The sequence below is a fragment of the Phyllopteryx taeniolatus genome, chromosome 4 (genome assembly GCF_024500385.1).
Source record: "Phyllopteryx taeniolatus isolate TA_2022b chromosome 4, UOR_Ptae_1.2, whole genome shotgun sequence".
NCBI classification, from domain to species: Eukaryota; Metazoa; Chordata; class Actinopteri; order Syngnathiformes; family Syngnathidae; genus Phyllopteryx; species Phyllopteryx taeniolatus.
This window is the reverse complement of record NC_084505.1, coordinates 23,287,015-23,309,584: the sequence shown is the minus strand read 5'-3', so window position 1 is coordinate 23,309,584 and position 22,570 is coordinate 23,287,015. Positions and strand designations below refer to the sequence as shown.

Here is a 22,570-nt window from a genome sequence, read left to right as displayed (position 1 = left end):
TCTAGTCTGTGTGTGAGTCATCGTTATCGCAGTGAGGTCATCACAGGTTGCAAACTCACATTCGGGATCCCTTCACGTCAACCCGACCGAGGCTCGGCGGTGAGAGTGGACGCCGAGGTGCTCAATGCCCAGCCGGTCGCTGGCGGCTCTTCTGGCTGGGCGGCAACATGAGGTCGTGGCTCCTGCTGCTGCTGCTGCTGCTCCTGAGGCTCGGCGGCGCTGAGGTCAGAGCAGATGAGGTGAGAAAAGTACCAAAAAAAAAAAAAAAAAAAGTGGTAAAAGTACTGATTCTACTGCTTTACTTGAGGTTAAAAAAAAAAAAAAAGTCGCCATAGTCACTCTTGCCAACAACATTTAAAAAAAAAAAAAATCTCTTCAAAAAGGCCATGGATGGGGAATATCTTGCTTCTCTTTTCTTGTTAATGCCCCCTTGTTCAATTTTGCCTTATAAATCCCTGAGATTACAATCAAGATCCCAGTTGTGGTATTTGCGCGCGCGCACACACACACACACACGTGGTATATGTAGTATGTAGTATATATATATATATTATTTTTTTATGTCGTGTCATCCATCTGCGGAAGTTGAGAAAAAAAAAAAAAAAAAAAGGCTGAGATTCAAACCCAAAAGCTCAGGACTGCGAGGCCGACGTGCTAACCACGTGTGACGCCCTGAGGCAATACAGCGGTGCCTTGAGATACGAGTGAGCCAGTTTTTCCAGATACACGATGTCGTTCGGCCAATTTATTATGATGATGAATTTTTTTTTAGGAATGTTTTTGTTCTTCTCAACAAGCGCTGTATGGTGGCAGCAAACTCAACTCACCTCACAATAAGAAACAGCTTGGCAGATAATGAACAATTCTTCAAAAAAGAGCCTTCGTGCTGTTTAATGCCACTCCGTGTTCAATTTTCAAGTCAAACTAAACGTAAAACAAACAGAATGACTTGTTGCATATCTCAAACAACCAAACAAATTTGCCTTAGAAAGGCCTCCGCTAGTTTAATGCTAACACTTAATGCAATACACCATCGGCGTGCTAATGATTAGCATCGATAGTCGCGGCGTTACGACCCTTTAGCCAACAGATATGGTTACACGAACGGGGAAGCAACACAACTCGACAGACAACACCACAATACTCACAGGCTTATATTCTTTATCCTCTGAGAAATGAGATAAGATCGCAGTTTATCGAGTCACTTTTATCGACCCCCAGCAAATTCACAATAAGGATGTGTAAATGAAAATCAGGAATGTGACGTATCTATCTATCTATCTATCTATCTATCTATCTATCTATCTATCTATCTATCTACCTATCTATCTTAGCAGTAATTTAAGCTAATAGCATGCACTACATGAGTTTGATATTTACATCTCACACACACACACACACGCGCACACACACGCACACACTTTTGAACAGGTTGCCCTCTCTGACTATTGTCCCCTGAGGTTGCGCTCGGGTGATTGGCGGCCGCTGATCCATTTTACATAAGAACAACAAGTAATCTGCCTGGGATTTCACAGACTTTTTGTGTGTGTGTGCGCATCTGTGCACTTGCCCGCCCAGCTGCGCGCGTGTCACTGGACATATGCGTTCGCGGATGCGGTGCGTGTCAGAAAAAGCGCAAAGGCTCGTAAGAGTATTTGGTTTGTAAGCCCACTTTGGTGCAAGGACACTGGAGAACAAAACTGTGGCAGGTTGCAGCTGTTGCTTGGTAACCATATGATGCCAGCAAACTTAAAATGTGCATTTTATATTGAACACAGAGCAGCAAATGGAACATCCGGTAATGTGTGTAATAGTGCCGTTTTCTGGAGTCATTTCTATCAGTTGGTCATTCAAACAGTGCGATGGATGTGGCTGCCACATGCTAATTTTGAAGTATTCGTGCCTAATTAAGTGGTTTTATCATATAAAAACACCACATATTGCAGATGCAAACCAAACAAAATGTATGAGGAAAAATAAATACTTGGTCACTCGGTTTTATGGACATTGGAGGCTTAGCCCGCTTGAGATGCACAGTATATGAACGAATGTTGCATGCCAGTCCAAAATGTCACAAAACAGCTAGCAAAGACAGAAAAATTGCATTTCTTTTTTTTTTTTTTTAATGTTTTTTTTTTTGCGGGTGGGGGTTCGGGATGAAATACAGATGCCAGTTAGCCTGAGTAAACCTAACTAACGTCTTAAGAGCAGCGCTTATCATAGGTTGGCAGCCAGGGCCTTTAGCCTACTAGTAGTACGCGAAAATATTAGACATGGTGGTCCGCATGAGTTTATAAAAAGAAAATATCACTTTTTTTTTTGGGGGGGGGTCTTAAAGTTCCTGTAAAGTGAAAATAAATACCATACATTGGCTGGCATATATCCCATCAGGTTCCACGCCACGACGGGAGGCGCTAACCATCAGCTAGCTTGAGAGCTAACAGGCTTCCAGGGCTCCCCTTGGCCGGCGGACGGGTGGCGGGCTTGTCCGCGGCATCATCTCTTCGCTTGGTTCTGTAAATTGTGGTACTCAGGGAAGATGCATTTTTAGTTAACTAACTCACTGCACGCTGTAGTTGTAGAATTTATATGGTGGGGAAAAGACGGCCTCATGCTTGGCGCTCAACTACGTCACTAGGCAGCTCAAGTTCTTATATAATGGGGGAGGGGCTATTCATGCCAGACGGCCAAGTGTGTCACTGGTCGCTGTTTAAGCCACGCCCCCCCCCTAAAAAAATAAAATAAAATCAGGAAAACTGAAATGGTGAAAAACAGTTGAACGCTATAGCTCCATAGTTTAGTACTGCGTAGTTCTCAGTCTTTTCTCGTTTTCAGCAATAATCTTTGAATGTGTATAGAAAGAAACAAATCTCAGAAATCATTTTACACGTCGTGGAAACAGGAGTTCAGAACATTCAGAGTGAGAGGTTCCTCTATCCCCGTTCAAACTAATACTGTACATGGATTCTGCCCGCAATAGTAAATCAATGATATTTAGTCATGATGTCTCCGTTGAGGAAGCGTGCGTGTGCACGTGTGTGTGTGTGTGTGTGTGTGTGTGTGTAAGCGCCGCCAACTGGCCCCATAATTACATTCCATTACACCTCACCTTTCTCCACAAACATTCCATGAGATCTCTCTGTGCCTTCCAGGCTTCCTGTACCGCGAGGCCCACTGCACAGTGTGTGTGAAGTGATTTCAGTAGGCGACACTGTGTAACGCTGAAATAGTCAAAACAACACAGAGGAAAGGCTCCCAGAAAGGATAAACACAATATTTGAGTTGTAGCAAGCAAATAAGTAACTTAGCCCGGCATCCAAACAGGCTCATTAGGCTGGGCCCGAAGTGTATTATTAGCAACGTGTCCACTTAATTGCGGCCTCCCTTCATTTCGGAGGAACTATTTCATGTCTACGTAACGCCTGTTTCGGCATGGTGTGGGTGCATGCGACTTGAATGTTATGTTGGTGAGCGGATTGCTGGACAAATTGAGCAGAAAGCAAAGTAGTTTGCATGTGTGTGCGTGCGTGTTTTTTGTTTGTTGCTTAACTCGGTCAGCCAGTGGCTTGTGAAAGTCATCCAGGTGTCCTAGGCTGCTGCCCACCCTGCAGCAGACAGACACCAGGACGAGAAGGACAAAACTTAGCTGGAGCAGAAAGAAGAAAAAAAAAGAGGCAGAAACATTACTGAAAGCATGCAAAAAGAAATAGAATTTAAATCACAAAATGTTTCCCCGATGGAAATCATTGAAATTGAATTGACTTAATTGTCTCACAATTGTACATTTTTCATGTACCATTCTGGAATAGCTTTACAAAAACAGTTTTACGCAAATCTTGAGACAATTCACCCCCCCCCCCCCCCCCCCCCCCCCCCCCCCCAAAAAAAAGGGGACTTCAAGCTGTTTATTGCCACTTCCGGTTGACGTTTGTCAAATTAAACATAAAACAAAGAAAAGGTAAGTGCATTGTGTAAATCCAAATCCACTAGCTTAATGCTAACGTACAATGCAAAACTCCATAGACAGGCTAACAAATAGCATCAACCTTACAGTGTTATAATCCTATACGCAACGTATATTTCAACACCAAAAGGTGCAGCCACACACACAAAATATAACAGGGCTCACAGGCATAAAGTTTAAAGTACGCCATAAAGAACGCGAGAGTACTGTAATGTAATGTTCTTGTTATGTAGCCGAGGTACTGTAAGTCCGCAGGGCCAGACTCCGGCTTCCCCTCAGCCCTGAACAGGAAGAGCCGCATAGAAAACGGATGGCTGGATGTACGGACAGCGTCAATGTGTAACAATGGAGGCTTGTGTCCGCTAATGCGAAAGAAGTTGGCGACGGGGTGGCCAGTCGGACCGACAAGACAACAACTTCCTTCCACGGCGCGGCGGTACCGAAGGGCTTTGAGACGCACAATGTGGACTTTTGTTTTGTGTGCGTCGCATCTTAAACATGTGAAGAAGCTGCAGGATCAGACCACCGGGTAGGCTCGGTTCTGATTGGCTTACGGCTCTGAGCTGATCATCGCGGCGGAAGCAAAGCAAAGCAAATCCTTTTATATAGCGAATTTCATACACGAGGTAACGCAATGTGCTTTACACGATTAAAAGCGTTTAAAAACAAAGGGAAAAAAACAGCTTATTAACATTTAAAACAAAGAGAAAAATAAAAGTACAATTTAAAACAGCGTACGGTGCAATAAATATAATTTAAATGTGGAAATGCAAAGAAGAGTTTTTAAGCTGGACTTCAAAACATTCACACTTGGGGCTGACGTCACTTCTGTTGGCAACTTCTTCCATTTGTGTGCAGCAGAATAGCGCAATGCTGCTTCACCATGTTTGCTTTGGACTCTGTGCTCCACTATTTGACCTGAGTCTGTCGATCTCAGAGCCCTGCTGGGTTTACATCCCATGAGCATTTCTTTCATGTATTCAGGACCTAAACTGTTTAGTGATTTATAGACCACTAGCAGAACTTTAAAATCTATTCTAAAGCTGACTGGGAGCCAGTGTAAAGACTTTAGAATTGGAGTAATATGCTCTGACCTCTTTGTTCTGGTCAGAACCCGAGCTGCAGCATTCTGAATGAGCTGGAGCTGTTTAATGCTCTTTCTAGGGAGTCCAGTCAGAAGACTATTACAACAGTCAAGTCTACTAGAGATAAAAGCATGGATGAGCTTCTCCTGGTCTGCCTGGCACATGGAAGCCTTCAGTCTGTATATGTTCTTCACAGGAAGAAGACTGGAGAATATTGTTCATGTCGTTAGGATGCGTTTTTACCTGCGTTGCGCGGCACTTTATAGCAAGGGTGGGCAGACGTTTGTGTTCAAGGGCCACGTTTGATTTTGAAAACGGACAGCTGGGCCGGGTCATTCATATATGAGCAAAAAAAAGAAAAGAAAAAGGAAGTTAAAATCTGTGTATAAAATAGTTTAATGTAACAATTAAAAAATGATTCCTTCCCCTTTAATAATGTTATTATTCATTATTCATCTTAGTATAATAAATTAACCAATTATTTAATGAATAAATAAGTAAATCAAATTTTTAAATTGATTTACTTATTTATTTAAATTGTTTATTTGATTAATATTTTTCTTATTATTTATAATTGATTGCAATTAATAAACATATTTAACAAAGTAAATAAATAAAATGTATATGTACAATTGTTTATTTCACACATATCTATTATATCTATTATCTATTATATGTAGATGAGGTAATAATAAAAAAAGTGTAAATGTAAAATAGTTTGTTGTAACAATACAATCCATTATGATTCATTTTCCTTTAGTAATTCTATTATTTAAAATTAATTTAAATATAATTAACAAACCCATTTTTTAATTAAATATTTTAAGTGAGCATGGGAAATTGTTTATTTTATTAGTTATATTTTAATATAATTCATGATGGTTTACTAAAATGTTTATGTACATTTTTTATTTGACTCCTAATTGTATTGTATTATTCATAATAATCAACTAACAAATTATTTAATGAGATAATTGGATAATAATGACAAACTTAAATACTTAATACTTAAATATGTAAAACAGTATGTTGTAACAATAACATCCATAACGATTCATTCACATTTTAAAATTTTATGATTTATCATTAATATAGATATAATTAACTAACCAACTATTTACTAAAATAAATGAAATGTTAAGTGTACGTGTCAAATTGTTTATTTAAAAAATATTTTCATATTTATTGTACAATTATAATTAATTAGCCAATTCTTTAATAAAATAAATACAATGTTAAATGTATGCATCAAATTGTTTTTTTAAGTTGTTTTATTAATGAACAATTATTTAATAAAATAAATGAAATGTTAAATTTATACATACAATTGTTATTTTACTCATATTTGTTTCCATTTTATTATTGACAATAAATCATCGAATCAATTATTTAATGAGATAAAGGGATAACAAATAATGAAACACATACATTTGAATGATCAATTTGACAGCGGCACATAAACAAAGAGTTTAAGTGCGGTTCGTATAAACCTCATTTGGATTTGCCTCCGAAAGTTTCCTTTTATGCATTCAAAATGTCACTTTAGCCGAAGTTGAGTAACAATATAATCAGCCGACTCTGTCCGAGCTTCCGAAAAGGCCGGTAAGCCCCGCTCAATACGGCTCTTATCATGTTTCCACAAAAGCACGACAAACAAGACACTTATCCATTTGGAATTGAAGAATTCCTCCCGGGCAGCTGTGCAAACATTTCTTTACTCGCATGTACGCGGTAGGCGGGTTACGTCACGGCGGGAGGCCTTTCGTCAAGTTCGTAAACGCAGTGTGCCAATTCGTCACAAATTAAAATCTCCCTTTTCCCATCGGTAGTAAAAATGAGTTTCGGACTGTATTCGTCTCAGCTCACACACGCTATTGTTCAGACACGGACATTAGAGAGTTAACTGCTCAACCCCTTTGAACTCTGTTGCTTGCCAAAACAGCAGCACCAACTGTGAATATTATTGTAAAACACTGTAACACTATGCACAGTTTGAGCGATAATGCTGCGCTAACCGCATTGCAGTGATTTTCAGTGTGGTACTAGTACCACTGGCAGGATGTGGGCTCCCTCTAGTGGTATGCAAGAGAATTACTGCTTAAGTACAGTTCAACTGTATTTCACTTTTTTTTCTTCCCCCCCAATCCAACATTTATTGGTGTTTTTTGTTTTCACCCAATCCTCCATTTATTCATGTTTTTTTTTCGGGAGAAAAAACTAATTACATTTTATATTTCATGGCAATTATAATGAGCGTCAATTCTATTCACGGCCAGGCTCGGTTTTTATCCCTATAACACGGGGTCCACTTTAAATACATTTAAATATAAAATTTAAGAACAATTTGTTTTAAAACTTTTAGTTGCGTAAAAATGTTATTTAACTTTAGGTCCAGTACATTTATAATTTTTTTTGGCTATATTTAAGTGCTCTTTTAACGTTGAAAACATTTGTTGAGCACACCACAACTTTATTTCTAGAGCACTTTAACGACAACCGCAGCTGTAACCAAGCGCTGTCCATAAAACAATAAAAGACAATAATTAAAATAATAATAACACAATCATAAATAACAAAATAAAATATTATTTTCTAATTAAAATGTGCAAGAGCCTGCTTTACATTGGCATTTAGCATCCAGAAGGTGCAGACTTTAATTTCCCTGGTGTTGCACATGTTGTGTGAAGCTGTTAGTAGATGAGAGAGAGAGGAGCAAGATTGAAGTCTTCAGTGACCAGTATGAAGGCGCCGGGGATGCTGAAATTTGAATCTGGTGATGGCGGCGCGTGTGACGTCACCGGCGTTTGCTACAAGCTGAGTTTGAATGTAAACAAACAACTGCACTTTTCTAACACACCGATAGTTTGTCCGTCGGCGAGTAGCACACGTACAGAAGGATTGCCGAATGGAAGTTGCTCAATATTATTGCAAAAATATAAGTATACGGTATAAGGGTGTGCTGACACGCCGAGTACGCTGGAAGTAACGAGTGCGCGCGTTTGCGGCCAAACAGACGAGGAGAGAGTGACAGCGGCGTCAGCGCACATCAGTCACCCCCACTGTTTCCTGTGCTGGAGGAAGGGAAAGTAGAGCATGTGTCAACACGGTGACACCAAGAACATATACATGCACAATCAGTATACTTGACTCGTTGCCGCTTTCCCTTCATTTTCGCTCCATTGTGGCAGTCTTGAACCACCACCATTTTTTCAATTTGAACTAACCTTCTTATTGGAACTTCATAACTCCTTTTATGATTCTTAATTGTACACGTACAGTATGTGTGGGATATGTTGTTTGAGGTTATTATTGGGGGTAAGGCCATTTCGTTCATTTACAAGCATTTAGTGGAGGTTAGTTGTGTCACGAAAAAAAAGTTCTGCAATATACTGAATTAGATTCGAAGGGACTACTTCCCAGCAACATGGCAAATATGCTCCATTGTTTATGAGACAGAAATAAAACAAAACGATACAATAAATAAATATATATACAAACATAATATAAATACAAAAATAAAGAAATTAACTGAATCAAATATATGGACATTTTTCAATTTAAAAAAATCTATTAATTAATTACATAGATAAATACAAAATAATCCAATTCAATATATATACATAAATATATTTGATATAAGTGAATAATAAAACAAATACAAAGAGTAGAAAATAAAAATGTGGACATAAAAGAATAACAAATAAAAATACAATAACTGAATAAAATATGGACCGTTTAAGATTTGAAAACAAATATCAAGTAAAAGAATGAATAAAAACAAAACAAAATTAAAAAAAGTGTGTAAAAAATCTAAACAAATAAAAATAATAAAACTAAATTAAAAGAATAAGATATACTAATTTTAAATAAGGATAAGAGCAGTCAAATTCTTTTAACAAGGAAAAATCTTTGTCAGGTAGTTAAAAAATCAATTGAATTACAGCACTAGTACGAGATTCTCACCAGGACAGGCTGTATTTTTCAAAGCTTAATTATGATGTGCTGCACTCCTTCCGGAGGTGAGATGCTCGCTCCAATGGTGCGCCCGAGGGCGGCCAGTTAAGCTCACTTGGACAAATTCAGACAACTTGCACTACTTTTACTAATATCCCCCTTCCTGTCTTTGCAAGCAATCATTATTAAGGCCTGAGCCGCTTGACATAATTGTAAAAAAAAAAAACAGATTCATGAAACTCTTTGTGTCTTTGCAGGGCGATCCGCTCCCTGCGTCGCTGGTCGACCTGGTGAGGAACTCCCCCGTCTCCTCCGTGGACGACCTGAAGCTGCTGCTGCAGCACGAGGCAGACGCAATAGGTAATAATGACAAAGCACGCTTACTGGTAGAAACGAAGTCACACATGCATTTATTTAAAAAGTTGATCCTTCGATGGTGGCGTGATGCATAAATAAAGCGCTGCCGTAACGGCGAGCGCGGAGACGAACGTACGCTCAGAAACGGGGCACGATGAGTCACTTCACGTTGTTCCTATTTGCCTTCAATTCAAAACGTATCTGGAAATGAACCATCTCCAGAATTATTTGTCATTATTCCTTTTTTTCCCTCCCCTCTAACTTGCGTCACTCTTTATTTCGTCATATTTGTTGTCTTCTGCAGCCCATCTAGGCAGCCAAATAGTTGTTCCGTAATCGTTTGGCCCCTCTGTTGCTTACTGCCAAGCGGCGAAACGCATCCCTTTCACTTGAGTTTCTAAGAATATTCTTGACTGTTTCCTTTTTTCCTGCTGCCCGTTGAGGCGGCCAAATGAACGGGCCTGAACAACAACCCGTTTGTTTTCCCCTCCCAAAAAAGCAAAGTCTTTATTTAGGCATGTGTGTTGCGTTTCTTCTGCAAGCCGTTTAGTCTGCCAAATAGCCGCGCATGAATTACTAAGTACGTAAATCCACTTAGACCTCCACCTCTTAATAACGTAGATACAAAATATACATTTGTAAATCTGAAAGTTAGATGGACTGGGTTCAAAGAAAATTCTTCATCTTTTTCTTTTCTCTCTTTTTTTTCTAAAATCTCCTCTGCTGCCTGTTTAGGCCGCCCTTTTTGAATTGCATCACTTTTTTTTTTTTGGTCTTCTTACATACATAAGCAGAAGTTAGCCAGGTGCGTTGTTTCAACTTGCACTCGCCGTTTCATCTCTTGCGCAGCCCGTTCAGGCGGAAGATTAGTTACTTGTGTATGTAATTACATGCAAACCTTTAATTGATCAATACAAATATTGCATCGGTGAAGTTCCGCATGATCAACAACAAAAAAAAACCTCATAAATTCACCTAGTTTTTCTTTCTAGTCTTAAAGAGTCTTTATTGCAGTATTTAGCAGCTATTGTATGACTAAACTCTAAACACCAACTTGAAGGTGCTTTCTTCGAGAATATAATAATAATAATAATAATAATATATCAGCCAGTTTCACATCCGTGTCAAGTCTCCCGAAAAGTCTAGTTTCCCCTCATGCATCATAAAAAAAAAGGGAAAAAAATTCAAAGCTTTTTGTTCCCACTCCGTCACGTCTGATGAGCTACAAAGTAGCCGAACCCGCGCTAGCATGCGAGGATGCCGACAAGCCTCTAACTTTAACGCAATTAAGCAAATGAAATGAAAAGAGGAAGAAAAGAATCAGTCATGTAAAACTTGGATAATGGCGCCGCAGATGAAAACAACTTCTGAGAATAATTGGAAGCCGCTCTCTTTTAGAGCGCATCAGGTTGTTCATTAAGAAGAACCCCCCCCCCCCCCCCCCCCAAAAAAAAATCCCGAAATAACCTCGGTCTTATGCGCACTCAGGGTTATAATTAAAGCCGAGGGGCAAAAATATGAAATGGAGACATATTGTGTGGGCGCGCACACACAGACGTGCGCTATATTTAACTCCTCATATCCCCCCCCTCAACAGTTTCTTGACAGCTCTGAGACGAATTGCAGCAGAAAATACCCTAATTGCCGAAATGGGAAGAGAGAGAACAAAAAAAAAAAAAATGGCTTCCTTTGTGCCGCGAACAATGACTTCTGTGAAAAACATGCTTGTAAAAGTTGTGTGTCCCACTTGTAAGCTGCTTTCACACAGAGAACCTGCAAAATAGCCGCGTCAGAGGTATTTATTCACGTTGGCGTTTTACTCAGAACGCAGCGCATGCGGCACGTTCCACACAACGGTGTCGCCAAATTAGATGGCGTCAGTAGTGCCGTGCGTATAAAATAACTCGGGGAAGAAGCGACTGTCGCATCTTTCCTGCCTCCATTAGGGCTCTGGAACTACTTCTGAAGCTGATCACTGTCCTGTCCTGCCTTTGTTACGGATCTCTACAAGCGGGAAAAAATGTCGGGTATAGCCGCTAAGGTCTTTAGAGCCATAACAGAAGAACCGTCATTTACGCACGACCCGGCGAAAGCGGGATATTGCCGCAATTGTGTGACGCAGAATCCTACAATTTGAGAATTAGGTGCCACGCAATTGCTTTCAACACAACAGGCCAGGAGAAGCATAGTGCTCTTATTTTGAAAGCCTGATTTTTACACCGATGTTTCCCCGAGTGTTGCCGAAGGGAGCGGAGGTTGAATCTTGTAGAATGGCGACGTCGTCCCAAAAAAAAGACTTCTTGCTGTCTGGCGAACCCTCTTATACAAAAATACGACATCGGGTAGAACGTTTGATTTCAATTGGGGTCGTTTCTGTGTTCGTCAGGCAGGTCCCCTTTTTTGATTGGCTACATTCCGTTCCAGGTCACAAATCACGGCGTCGTAACCCGGGAGGAGGCGGCTTTCCCCACGTGCACGAAGCTATTTGGTTGTAAATATCGAACACGTTTAATATTTAAGATCGTCGGCCCCGACCCATTTTGGAACTTCTTATCGGGACAAATTCATTCCTTACGCAGCTACGGATGATGGTATTGGAGAATCTTATAAGACATAAGATAGTCTGGCGTTTGTCTTCTTTGGTCGGGAAGGGGCAAAAAAATTAAATACAAATCCTTACGCGTGTACCGGACCTTTTACACAGGTGCCATACTGCCTCGTCCAACAAAAAGGGGCCACGTTTCAGACAAAGGTTAAAAAATGTTCCCCCCTCTTTCTCTATCTTAGAAGAAGACGATGATCACGGCATTCTCACAAACCAAACACACGGACGACACATCAGAAGCATCGGTAGGCTCCACTTGTCTCATTGTACTGCGGCGAATTCTATGATCACGTCTTGACACAAAAGCGTGTCTCCGTCCTCAGCGGAGGCTGAGATAGCCCAGCAGGCGGCGTGCAGAGTTCGGACCGAGGTGATGGAGGTGACCAGGGCCATGCTGGACCGTCGCAACGCTAACTTCATGCTGTGGCCGCCCTGCGTGGAGGTGCAGCGATGTTCGGGCTGCTGCAACACCCGGCTGCTGCAGTGCGTACCTGCCGTCACCTCCAGCAGATACCTGCAGGTAAACCCCCGTTCACCCGCCGCCGGATGACTGCGACTCGTAGACTAGAAGGCTTGGAAGGTGTTTTTTCTTTGACTTTTTTTTTGTTTTGTGTATGTGGATTGCCTATCTATCACATTGGCTACCAAAACTGTACAGTGTGTCAGGTATCCAAAATAAGGTTGCCTAATGATTCGGGTTTGCTAGTAAACACTTACTTAATTATTATAATAATAATAATAATAATAATAATGTGTGACGTTATAAAGCTGACATGACAATCAACTGGCGACACGGTCCAATGAGAAGCAGGGACTGTACAATAGCTCCAATAGTTGTCACTGAGTTACTCAAACACAAAAAGAAGTCACTTTTGCTGTTTTTCTGACCCCCCTCCCCTTCCCATTTTTTTAATAATTCACAAGCAATCTTTGATACTGAAAAGTTTATTCTCCAAGGTGAAGACATTCTACAACTTACAGTAGTGTGGAGACAGGGGGTCTAGATTCAAGAGTGAAATAATTGCACTTTAACCTCTCGTCAAGGGCGCTGTAAGATGGACAAAAGTGACGAGGCTTTGCAAAAGAAGAAAAAGAAGTAGCGGAACCCAAAGTGAGATTTTTTAAAATTTTTTATGTGAACGACTGCAGAAAAAGACAAACAAATTGGGCATTATGCATTGTTGTGTGAACCTTTGACTTCTTCAGATTTCTTGTTGGCCAAAATGGCTTTTTTGTTGTCAGACTTTAGAACGGGGAATATTTTGTTCAAAAAAAGAAAAATACTGTGGATGTTGGCTCAGCGTGAACGCAAACAGGTGCAATCAACTCACCCACTTGACACTTGACATTTGGACACTCTCATCTTTGCTCAGATTATACAAACAAGATAGGGCAAGAGAACAGATGACGCGGGAACATTTTGTTAGCTACAGGCTGGCAGTTTTTCAGATGCTAAGCTTCATATTAGGCGTGACCGTAGACAACCGGTATCGGGTAGACGTACGCTCAAGACAATTAGTCCGGTCGCGTGTGGCACACCGATAAAAGTGACCGCATCCGCCGGCGTGGATGCATAAAACGTGTCCGCATGCATGCTGTCACTTTCAAAACATGTTGGGAAATGACACCTGAAAAAAAATCAACTCTGGCAGGAAGCCAGCATATTTCCCAAGCGTTATTAGCTTGTCTGGAAACGTCTTCATGGCAATGTGAGCTGACTTGCACAACACATTCTCACCAGTGTGTTTTTGTGTGTGCCTGCAGGTGATAAAGATCCAGTACATCAACAGGAAGGCCCACTACGAGAAAGCCATCATCTCGGTGGAAGACCACTTGGCGTGCAGGTGTCAGCCGTCCTCGCCCAACCCGGCGCCGCTTACCCCGCCGTCCCACCCTCACCCGCCTCTCCCCCGGGCGGCCCACCCGGCTCCGCCGATGCCCCGCGGCTCCAAGGCCGACCTCCACCGCAACGACGACCTGAAGCGCAACCAGCGGTTCTACAACAGCGAGGAGCAGGAGCCGGCGGCGAGGCGGTGGCCGCAGGGGGGATACACGCAGCTGGTGCGCTGGACGCAGCCCAGGCCGCAGCAGTCGGCCGACGGCTGGCCGTCGGACGCGCGGGCCGATCGCGGCGTAACGGGAAACCCGCCGCAGGTCGGCCCGGGGAGCGGACACGAGGGCAGTCGCGAGGAAGGCGGCCAAGTGCGTCGTCGGCAGTTCCCATCCCGTAGCTACGAGCGCGGAGAGTCCGAGGATCGCAATCTCAGGACGCAATATCGACTCAACGCCCCCCAGTCGGACGGCGCCTCCCTTCCCGAGCCGACCCCGTCGCCCCAATCGCAACAAAGCCCCACCCCTGTTTTGCGCATTTCCACCAACCACAAAGACTCGGTGAGCGGCCGGCCCAACATTGAGGCGACGCCGACGCACCCGAGGACGCAAGCGGAACGTCAAACGGGGAGCGGGAGGCGGCACAGTGAGTCGGCCGATCAGGGCGTGGCTAAGGACTTGACGCCGGCCAATAGTGGAGGTCAGCTCACAGAAGAGGAGAGGAGGCAGAAGGTTCTGGAAGTGGTTCAGGGGGAGCTAGACCGACCCACTCATCTTCATCCTCAGCAAAGACCTGAGCTGGGTAATTTTTTTTTTGTCGAGCCGTGTCAAGCCATATCGCTAGCATGCAGTGGAAAAGGGACATAGGTTCCAGGAGCAAGTCCCTCAAATAAGGAACTTTCTTCAGTTGAGTAAACAAATATTCGTGGCCACACATTCATGAAATATTAGATGTACTAGATCACGTGGCCACGGGTCCAGATCTGGACCGCCACGTCATTTTATGTGGCCCGCGAAAGCAAATCATGTACGTCGACTCATAATAAAATAAATATAAATAATATATCAGAATTGCAAATTGTCTTCACTTGTAATAACACCGAGATATTGCAAGCTTTTTGTCTGATACCAATCGCACTTTTAAAAGAAATTTTAGCATAGTTCAAAAACTAGTTTCCGTCAATTTTTTGTGTATATGTAATTATACAAAGGCATTCATTTTTATGGATTCACAGTCATAACAGACCTCCCGGGGACGTCATATCCACAATGAGGCCGGTGACAAAAGTTCGCACAGGATAGGGACCGAGCCCTGCTGCATATAGTGAAAATCTGTAATTATTTTATGCTTACCCTAAAAGGTTTGTGATTGCCTATAGATGCCACAAGATGGTGGAAAATCCCTTTTTAATAGAAAATGGCTATGGCCTGAGCCTTATGACCTCAACAGGATAAGCGATTAAGAAAAATGCATGTATTTTCTGACATGCTGCATTTCCACCGGTGTAAAATGTACGGAACTCGTCCTTCCGCAGGGCTCGCAACGGCGGCGCCGCCACCCTCCAGCCGCCAGACCCCTTTCAGGCCGGCGTCCCCCCGTCGTAGGAGGAAACACCGCAAGCGCATCAGCAAGGAGGCCATGAGAGCCATGATCATGTAGAGCTGAGGAGCAGGTGAGCAGTGCAAGTCTTGTTTTCGCTAAGGAACTTTTCCTTTACTTTCCTATCCGAGTTGACCCGGAATTACTTGAATTCTAAAAAAGGTTGAGGAAAGGTGCCTCAATACAACTTTTAACGCACCTTAAGCATCGGTTCGTCCTGACCGGTTTTGGGGAGCAACGAATTACACACATCAAAAAATTCACATCATTTACGTAATTGTTATCCATTACATTACTGGAGAAAAATGTGATTAAATTATCGTTGTTTTGGGAAATTTCCATGATTTAAATTTGAGCTACATTTGAAAAACAGCAAAAAATGTGGATTTAGCAAATATTGTTTTGTCTTTTGCTTGTGATTGGTTCTCTCCGGTCATGTGCCTGCCGCAGTCTCAAACATCACAAGTTTTTCCACATATGACTGCGAAGTGCCACCTTGTGGTGAACTCTTATTAGTTTGTCTCAGATTTTTGAGAAGGGTTAGACCAGGTTAGAGTCGAAATGTATCGTTAAACTTTTGAACAAACAAAAGAACGTTTACTTTTGAACAGTTTCATCTTTATAATTTTGGATGTTTTTTTTAATGGAACATTCACTCATCTGGGTTGTCATATGAAGTCATATTGTCTAAATTGTGTCGATTTGTCATTAGGTCAACATGGTATCACGTTTACTACATGCTGTACACATATAATGCAACAAACACATTTTTCTCATTTACTTATGTTTCATCATGTTGTCTTATCAATGTATTAAAGAGTAAAGAACAAATATGTGATTAATTCCTAAATAATAATTTGCGATCTTTTTATCCACTTTTTTCGTGGAAACATTCAAAGGCCCCGATGATGATGCGTTCATTTCAAATTGAGAAAAGTAATCAAAATGTGATCAAATGTAATTGGTTATATTACTTTGAGAAAACGATTCCAATAGTGAACACTGCATTACGTAATTCTTTAGGGCAGCAATATTTAAAGCAACAGGACACCAACGAAGTTTACCGAAAAGAAAAAAACACCTATGGAGAAGAAGCGACAAATCTTGACTAAGTTACTGTTATGCTACCAAACAATAACAACTCACGTTGTTAATATTAGACAACATCATAATAGCGCACCACCAAGCAAAGAATAGGAATACCAAAATAATCATGATCTCATTTCAATGTACTCACGCTTTGACTTTAGTCAGGGTGAAATCTGCTCCTGTTGAATTGAATACAAAGCTATTATTCTGTTTTATAAATGGTAACAGGTGGCTACAAAGTTGTCATTTTTCTGCACTATGTCACTATATGTCGTTGACATAGATAGATGAAGAACAAAGATATAGTTGGGATGAATGGAAACTTTTCAGACAAATGAGTTGAAATTGGATAATTTTGTTCTCTCACGGCACCCGGGTCGGAAATCAGGGTTCTGATTGACCCGATCAGTCTGCAGGCAAAGTCATCCCAAAAAAAAAAGCACGCTGTGAAATATGTGAAATTTCAACATTTTGACACCAGAAAATTATTTAAATGTTAAAATGTTTTTAGTGTACTTAACTGATTTATTTTTACAAATTGTTTTACGTTTTCGACATTATGAATCAATCACATTGCATAGACTGTACATTGATGTAAATGTTATATCTTATCTATTAATATAATTCACTTCAAAATTATATTGAACCATCATTTTTCAATTATTATCATTGCCTTTTGTTTTCAAATGATATTGGACAGAAATATGTTTTTTAATTTGATCATTTTTATGTCATCAAAATATAAAGAGCAACATCATTTTAAGAATATGTACCACCATGGACCCAAAAAAGATTTGGATGAAATTTTGAAAAGGACCGGAAAACAAAACAAACAAAAAAAACTTCACTTGAAGGAGGTTTTAAAAGACTCTTTTCTTCTCCTAAAAGGGATCTGTGAAGCAAACCAAAGGCTGCGGGGCCCAGAAAAGCAGCGCCAAAGGGTGCATGGACGCACCGGACGCTACCAGTGCGGGACCAGATACACACTGGATGAACATTGGATTCACACTGGACACACGCTGGACATTGACGACAGATGCGGGTGGATGTCAGCGGACGAAATGTTTAAAAAAAAACAAAAAAAGTGCAATCTTAAAAACTCGGAGCAGAGGAAGTGTGTCGCACTAAACACTGGATGGACTCGGGCTACGTTGTCCTGCACCTCATGGGATGTTCACTGGACACCGAAGGGCGCTTTTCTGCTTCTTTTTGGCCACGTCTAACCCGCTCACGTTGTACTACTGCCACCTAACATGGAGCTCCAAATACTACTGTACAAGGACAAACATACTGTACATGATCATATTAAAAGCAGTCTTAAAAGACGTGGCTTTTTAGAGGGACGCTGTGAGACAGTTAATAGCCCGACACCGTATATGTATAAACGCGTCTAGCAACTTTTTATTTCTTAACTTATTTAAAAAACACAAAACAAAACAAAAAAGGATGTTGAAGTCCTTCGGTTCTCAAGTGTAATTATTATGATGATGGTATTATTATTATACTGATAATAACGATAACAATTATTATTATTGTTGCTGTTTCAAGTCAAAGGAACTGTTGGTTGTACACACTGTAACTGTAATGAATGTTATTTTTCATAGAAAATAAAAAAGCTCAAGAGATACATATGCTATGCTGTGTGTGTGCGTGCGTGTGCGCGCGCTCGCGTGTGTGTGCAACTTATGAATGAGGAAGAGGAGGCCAAAGCTATGTGATGAAGCATCAAATACGAGATAAATGGCCTGAAAATACGCAATGTTTGCGCAAAGCAATTCGAGGAAGACGGGGGGCCCTCAGTCGGAAAACTGCACGGTCAGCAGATTCTCTCGCAGGAATCACGACACAGCACGTACTTTCCCAGACATACACACACACACACACACACAAACACACACTTAAGGTCAACTTAATGCAAGTCACTTCAATCTTAATTACGCCGAACAAGCGGTAATCAACGCTGTAATTACTGTGTCATTACACTGTTATAAACCAAACAATGCACTTTCCACGAGGAGGAAACACAAGTGCTGCTGCTGCTGCTGCAAAAAAAGAAATAACAACAGAGAAATAATATTCTAGATTGTGAATGGGAATCGATTCCACGCCAGCTGCAAGGCAGCTATGTGAACCCCAAGATCACAGGTGTCAAACTCAAAGCCCGAGCGCTAGATCTGGCCAGCCACATCATTTGATGTGGCCCACTAAAGCAAATCATGTGGATCTTCTTCGTGTATATTGCTAAAATCTTTACCAAAATGACAAATTGTCTTCACATTTAATTGTGTTGATGTATTGCACACATTTTTTTTGCTGTTACCAAAACCCTTTCTTAAGTAGATTGAACAATAGTTGAGCAAACAATTTTCTTTTGACTTCTGATTTCAAAACTAGTTATCCATCAATTTCAAGTGTAAAATAAGGCGATATATATATAAGGACTCCAGCTATCGAATATATTACAATGGATGATATCATCGGTGAATCGGATAAAAATTGATTTTGCATTATTAAACACAATAACATTGGCATGCATGGTGCAGCTATTTTTTTTGTCCACTACGGCTCACCACCCTCACGTTCAACTTTAGTATCTGTGACTTTGAGCGTGACTGGCTTTAATAGGCCTGGCCCTGTGAGTGACATGGGTGTCAGCGAATGAGAGCGTATCGATGACTGGCTGTTAACAAGCTAACCGATTTACCAGTCTGCATGTTGAAGTGACTCGGCGTGAGTTGAGGCCATCGGCGGCTCGTGAGTGAATGTGCTCATCACGTGATTCTTTATTTACCGTTTGTTCAATAAAGCGATTAAAGTGCACCATTTTTTTGTGTCATTGAATTATTGGAGGTATGGTTTCGCAGACCACTGGGGTAAACCCGAATTACAATGTGGTCTGCGGCACTACATGAATAAGCCAAGTTTGCTGAAGCAGCATTGACCAACAACAATAAGCAAGAAAGAGGAAGCAGGGGAAGATGATTCAAATGTGACCCTGGATTTTTTTTTTTTTTTTTTTTTTTTAAAGTAAATAATACCCAGCTGGTACATTTTGTTCCTTGGCCACAAACAAGTAAGAAGAAAGACAAGGAGATACATTTTTATCAGCTGCTTGTTTTGAAACCACAGCTGCGATCCTTTTTTTCATAACGTCACCCTTACTTCTTCTTTGTGCTTCAGGTGGAAGACATTACATTTGCGTCTTATCTGTATTTTAAACATTCTATTTAAACATTTTCACGATGTAGAACAGTTTCTACGTGTCTTAAGAGTATTTTTCAATTCCTAAAAGACAAAAACCTAACCCAAATCCTCAGTGCCAATCCACTTATTGAATTGGTCATCCATTTTGGGTAGAGGCTGTTCACACTGGAGGCCATGATGCCCAATTTGGATTTTATTTTTTAAGTTAAATACGATCTTTTTATTTAGTAATTTGCATTAGAAAAACAAATCCTACTTCTACTGTGGACAGAACGCGTCCGTGAAGTCACACGTGTGAGCGTCACATTACGCCTGCGCACAAACTTGAGACGCCGCGTTTATGGAAGTAAATATTACGCCTTGGGTAGGTCTCGTCATGATGCATTTGTGGAAGTTTCAAGGATTTTGTGCAACCGGGGCTGCCATTTTCTTATATTTATCAGTTGTCAAGCATTTTCTTTTTGACACCGACTGTGTCCTGCTCCTTTGTCCGCCATTGCTTTTGTGCCGTGTCTGTTTTGGTGAACTATTGTCGACCTTTGATGACGTACACGTCGGATGTGTAGGATAATGAATATATGCCTGTGAGTATTGCTATATTATCTGTGTGCTTGTCTCACGCCACCATTTGTGTTCAAATATACATTAAACAGCAACCGGCGATGTTAACCGTTAGCATGATTTTTAGCATTAAGCTAAATGGACCTTTTTAAAGGCAAATCTATGTGGTTGGTTGAAAAGAACCCAACGTAATTTTCTTTCTTCTATGTTTAGTTGGTAAACTTCAACTGGGAGTGACATTAAACAGCTTGAAGCCTCTTTTTTGATGAATTGTTCAAAGTTTGCCAAAACGTAATGTGAACTGAGTTGAACTGAGTTTACTGCCACCATACAGCGCTCCTATTTTTAAGTCTTCACTAGAAAGTCAAAGCAAAAAAATAAATAAAACTCAGCCGAATGACGGCTCGTATCTTGAAAAACTAATAATGGGGGTCACTTGTATCTCAAGGCACCACTGTACTGCAATTTCTAACACATTATGAATGATTTGAACACAACCAAATAGTTTTACGACAAATTGTCCCAAATGTTTTATTGCCCTAACAATTCTGCACCCCCCAGCAACTCTGCGCTGTCACAGCAAAAGCACAGTCATCAAAAAAAAAAAAATGCAACCTAGCATGCATTTACTTCTTCTTCTCCCCCCCCCCCCCCCCCACCCCCTAAAGTTCACATTCAGTCGTCCTGTACATCCCCTTCTTCTGCTGAAGGTCACAACCCTGCCACATGCTGCTGCAGCCAAGAGGCATTCAGGTGTGATGTTGTCTGATGGGATGAAGAGCTGAAGGTGAGCCAAAGTTCACACAGGCCAAAGAGGCCAGGCACAGGCTTGGGCTACCAGTGTGTGCGTTTGTGTGTGCGTGCGGTCGGCTGCCAATGACAAGAGTGTGCGACTGTCCGTGTGTTGTGAAACAAATGGGAGTGTGTGTCTGCTGGCACGGCGGCCGCTCAATGTCACCGGCGAGCACCGAGGCTGCACCGCGGCGTCATGTGTAAACGCCGCGGGCGGCCCACCTACGTGTGACACGCAACTGACAAGACACACACACACACACAGGATAAATCATTTTAGCAGCGAAACACTCGAAAGCGTGATGCACGTAGAGTTGACAACTTCCATGAACCTGTGTGAACTTTCACCCCCGTTACCTCGCGTGCACTGGTGGGAAAAATATGGCCGGCTCCGTTCAGAGATGCCACAACATTGCCGTGCCACAGCAGGTAACAGAAGGTCCGGCATTGCATCCCTCAATCAGATAATTACATGCATGACAACCGTCAGCGTCCCGTAGAGCGTCCCAGGGCTGGAGAACTGTCAGGCGGAAAATACCGACTTTTAAGGAAAACACGAGTTTCGGTAAACCCCGCCCACCTGTCCCGTCGGGTCAGACATTTCGGTCTTTTTATTGTGATGACAGACTGTGTCAGTATTATCCATCTATCTCAATAAGGAAGTGGAGCTTGCCTCTTTGCCTTCATTTCACATGCTTGAAGGAAACTGACCACCCCGCCCACAGACACACACACACACACACACACACACACAGTGCCACAATGGTGTTGTCATGCGGCGAGGGTGTGTTTGTATGGGCCTGCCCTGGTAGTTTGGTCTGTATTTGTTTGCAGAGGGGGAGTTGTGTCTCCATACGGAGCCTCATCTAACCCCTGACTTGACGCTTTGTCCTCTGCCCGCCTTCTGTCTCCAGACACACACATGCAAACCCGCCTCAACCCGGTCCCAAACCGTGGGCGAGTCACGGCCTCAAAGTCGATCACCAATGCAAAAAAAAAAACTAAACAAAATAAAACAAAAAAAGCCTATGATTCTGCTGGACTGGCTAGAAATCAAGTGGTATCTTGATGGTAAATCCGAGACCCACCCACCCATATGTCCTTACAACGACTAGCACCCAAAGGTCACACAAAAGACACACCAAAAACAATGCACATTTTTTCATGAGTTCATGCTCCATATTTGTCACAATAGTTTAGTCCTCGGTCTTCCTGCAAATGGTGCTGCACAATATCCTGTTATTATCTTACAAGAGGGCTGAAGTCATAATTACTGAACACTATGTGTGTAAGCTTGTGTCAAAGGAAAGAGAATCTTTTCATCACAAACCGTCACACTTGGGTCCCTCTCACGCCCAGTCCACTTTTCTGCTCTTATTAGAAGTATTTCCTAGGCCCTCTCAATGATTGAGTTTGAAGCTCAATTACCAAACAACCGAAACATGCCATCTGTTGGCTAGAACAATATACAAATCCAAAACTGTCCAACAGGAGAAACTAAATCAGGGTACAACCATATCGATAATCAG

The 22,570-nt window shown here is 41.6% G+C and overlaps 1 protein-coding gene across 2 annotated transcripts; it reads left to right on the top strand.

The window, feature by feature from the left end:
* Positions 1 to 101: 101 nt before the first annotated feature.
* On the top strand, positions 102 to 18,111 carry pdgfba (platelet-derived growth factor beta polypeptide a). Of its 2 annotated transcripts, none has more exons than XM_061770734.1 (7): positions 102 to 239; positions 9,261 to 9,363; positions 12,148 to 12,210; positions 12,289 to 12,485; positions 13,730 to 14,597; positions 15,331 to 15,468; positions 17,373 to 18,111. In XM_061770734.1, the coding sequence occupies exons 1-6, from the start codon at positions 168 to 170 to the stop codon at positions 15,453 to 15,455; spliced, it is 1,428 nt and encodes a 475-aa protein (XP_061626718.1). In that variant the 5' UTR covers positions 102 to 167; the 3' UTR covers positions 15,456 to 15,468; positions 17,373 to 18,111. The 2 variants fall into 2 exon arrangements, with proteins under 2 accessions (XP_061626718.1, XP_061626717.1); XM_061770733.1 differs by lacking the exon at positions 102 to 239 and adding an exon at positions 6,436 to 7,875.
* Positions 18,112 to 22,570: the final 4,459 nt, after the last annotated feature.

Excerpts from the sequence above, each read along its gene's own strand:
- pdgfba (XM_061770733.1), top strand. The coding sequence starts at position 7,747 with ATGAGAGAGAGAGGAGCAAGATTGAAGTCTTCAGTGACCAGTATGAAG. Across the intron at positions 9,364-12,147 it reads GCACGAGGCAGACGCAATAG|AAGAAGACGATGATCACGGC; the intron begins GTAATAATGACA and ends TCTCTATCTTAG. Across the intron at positions 14,598-15,330 it reads TCAGCAAAGACCTGAGCTGG|GGCTCGCAACGGCGGCGCCG; the intron begins GTAATTTTTTTT and ends GTCCTTCCGCAG.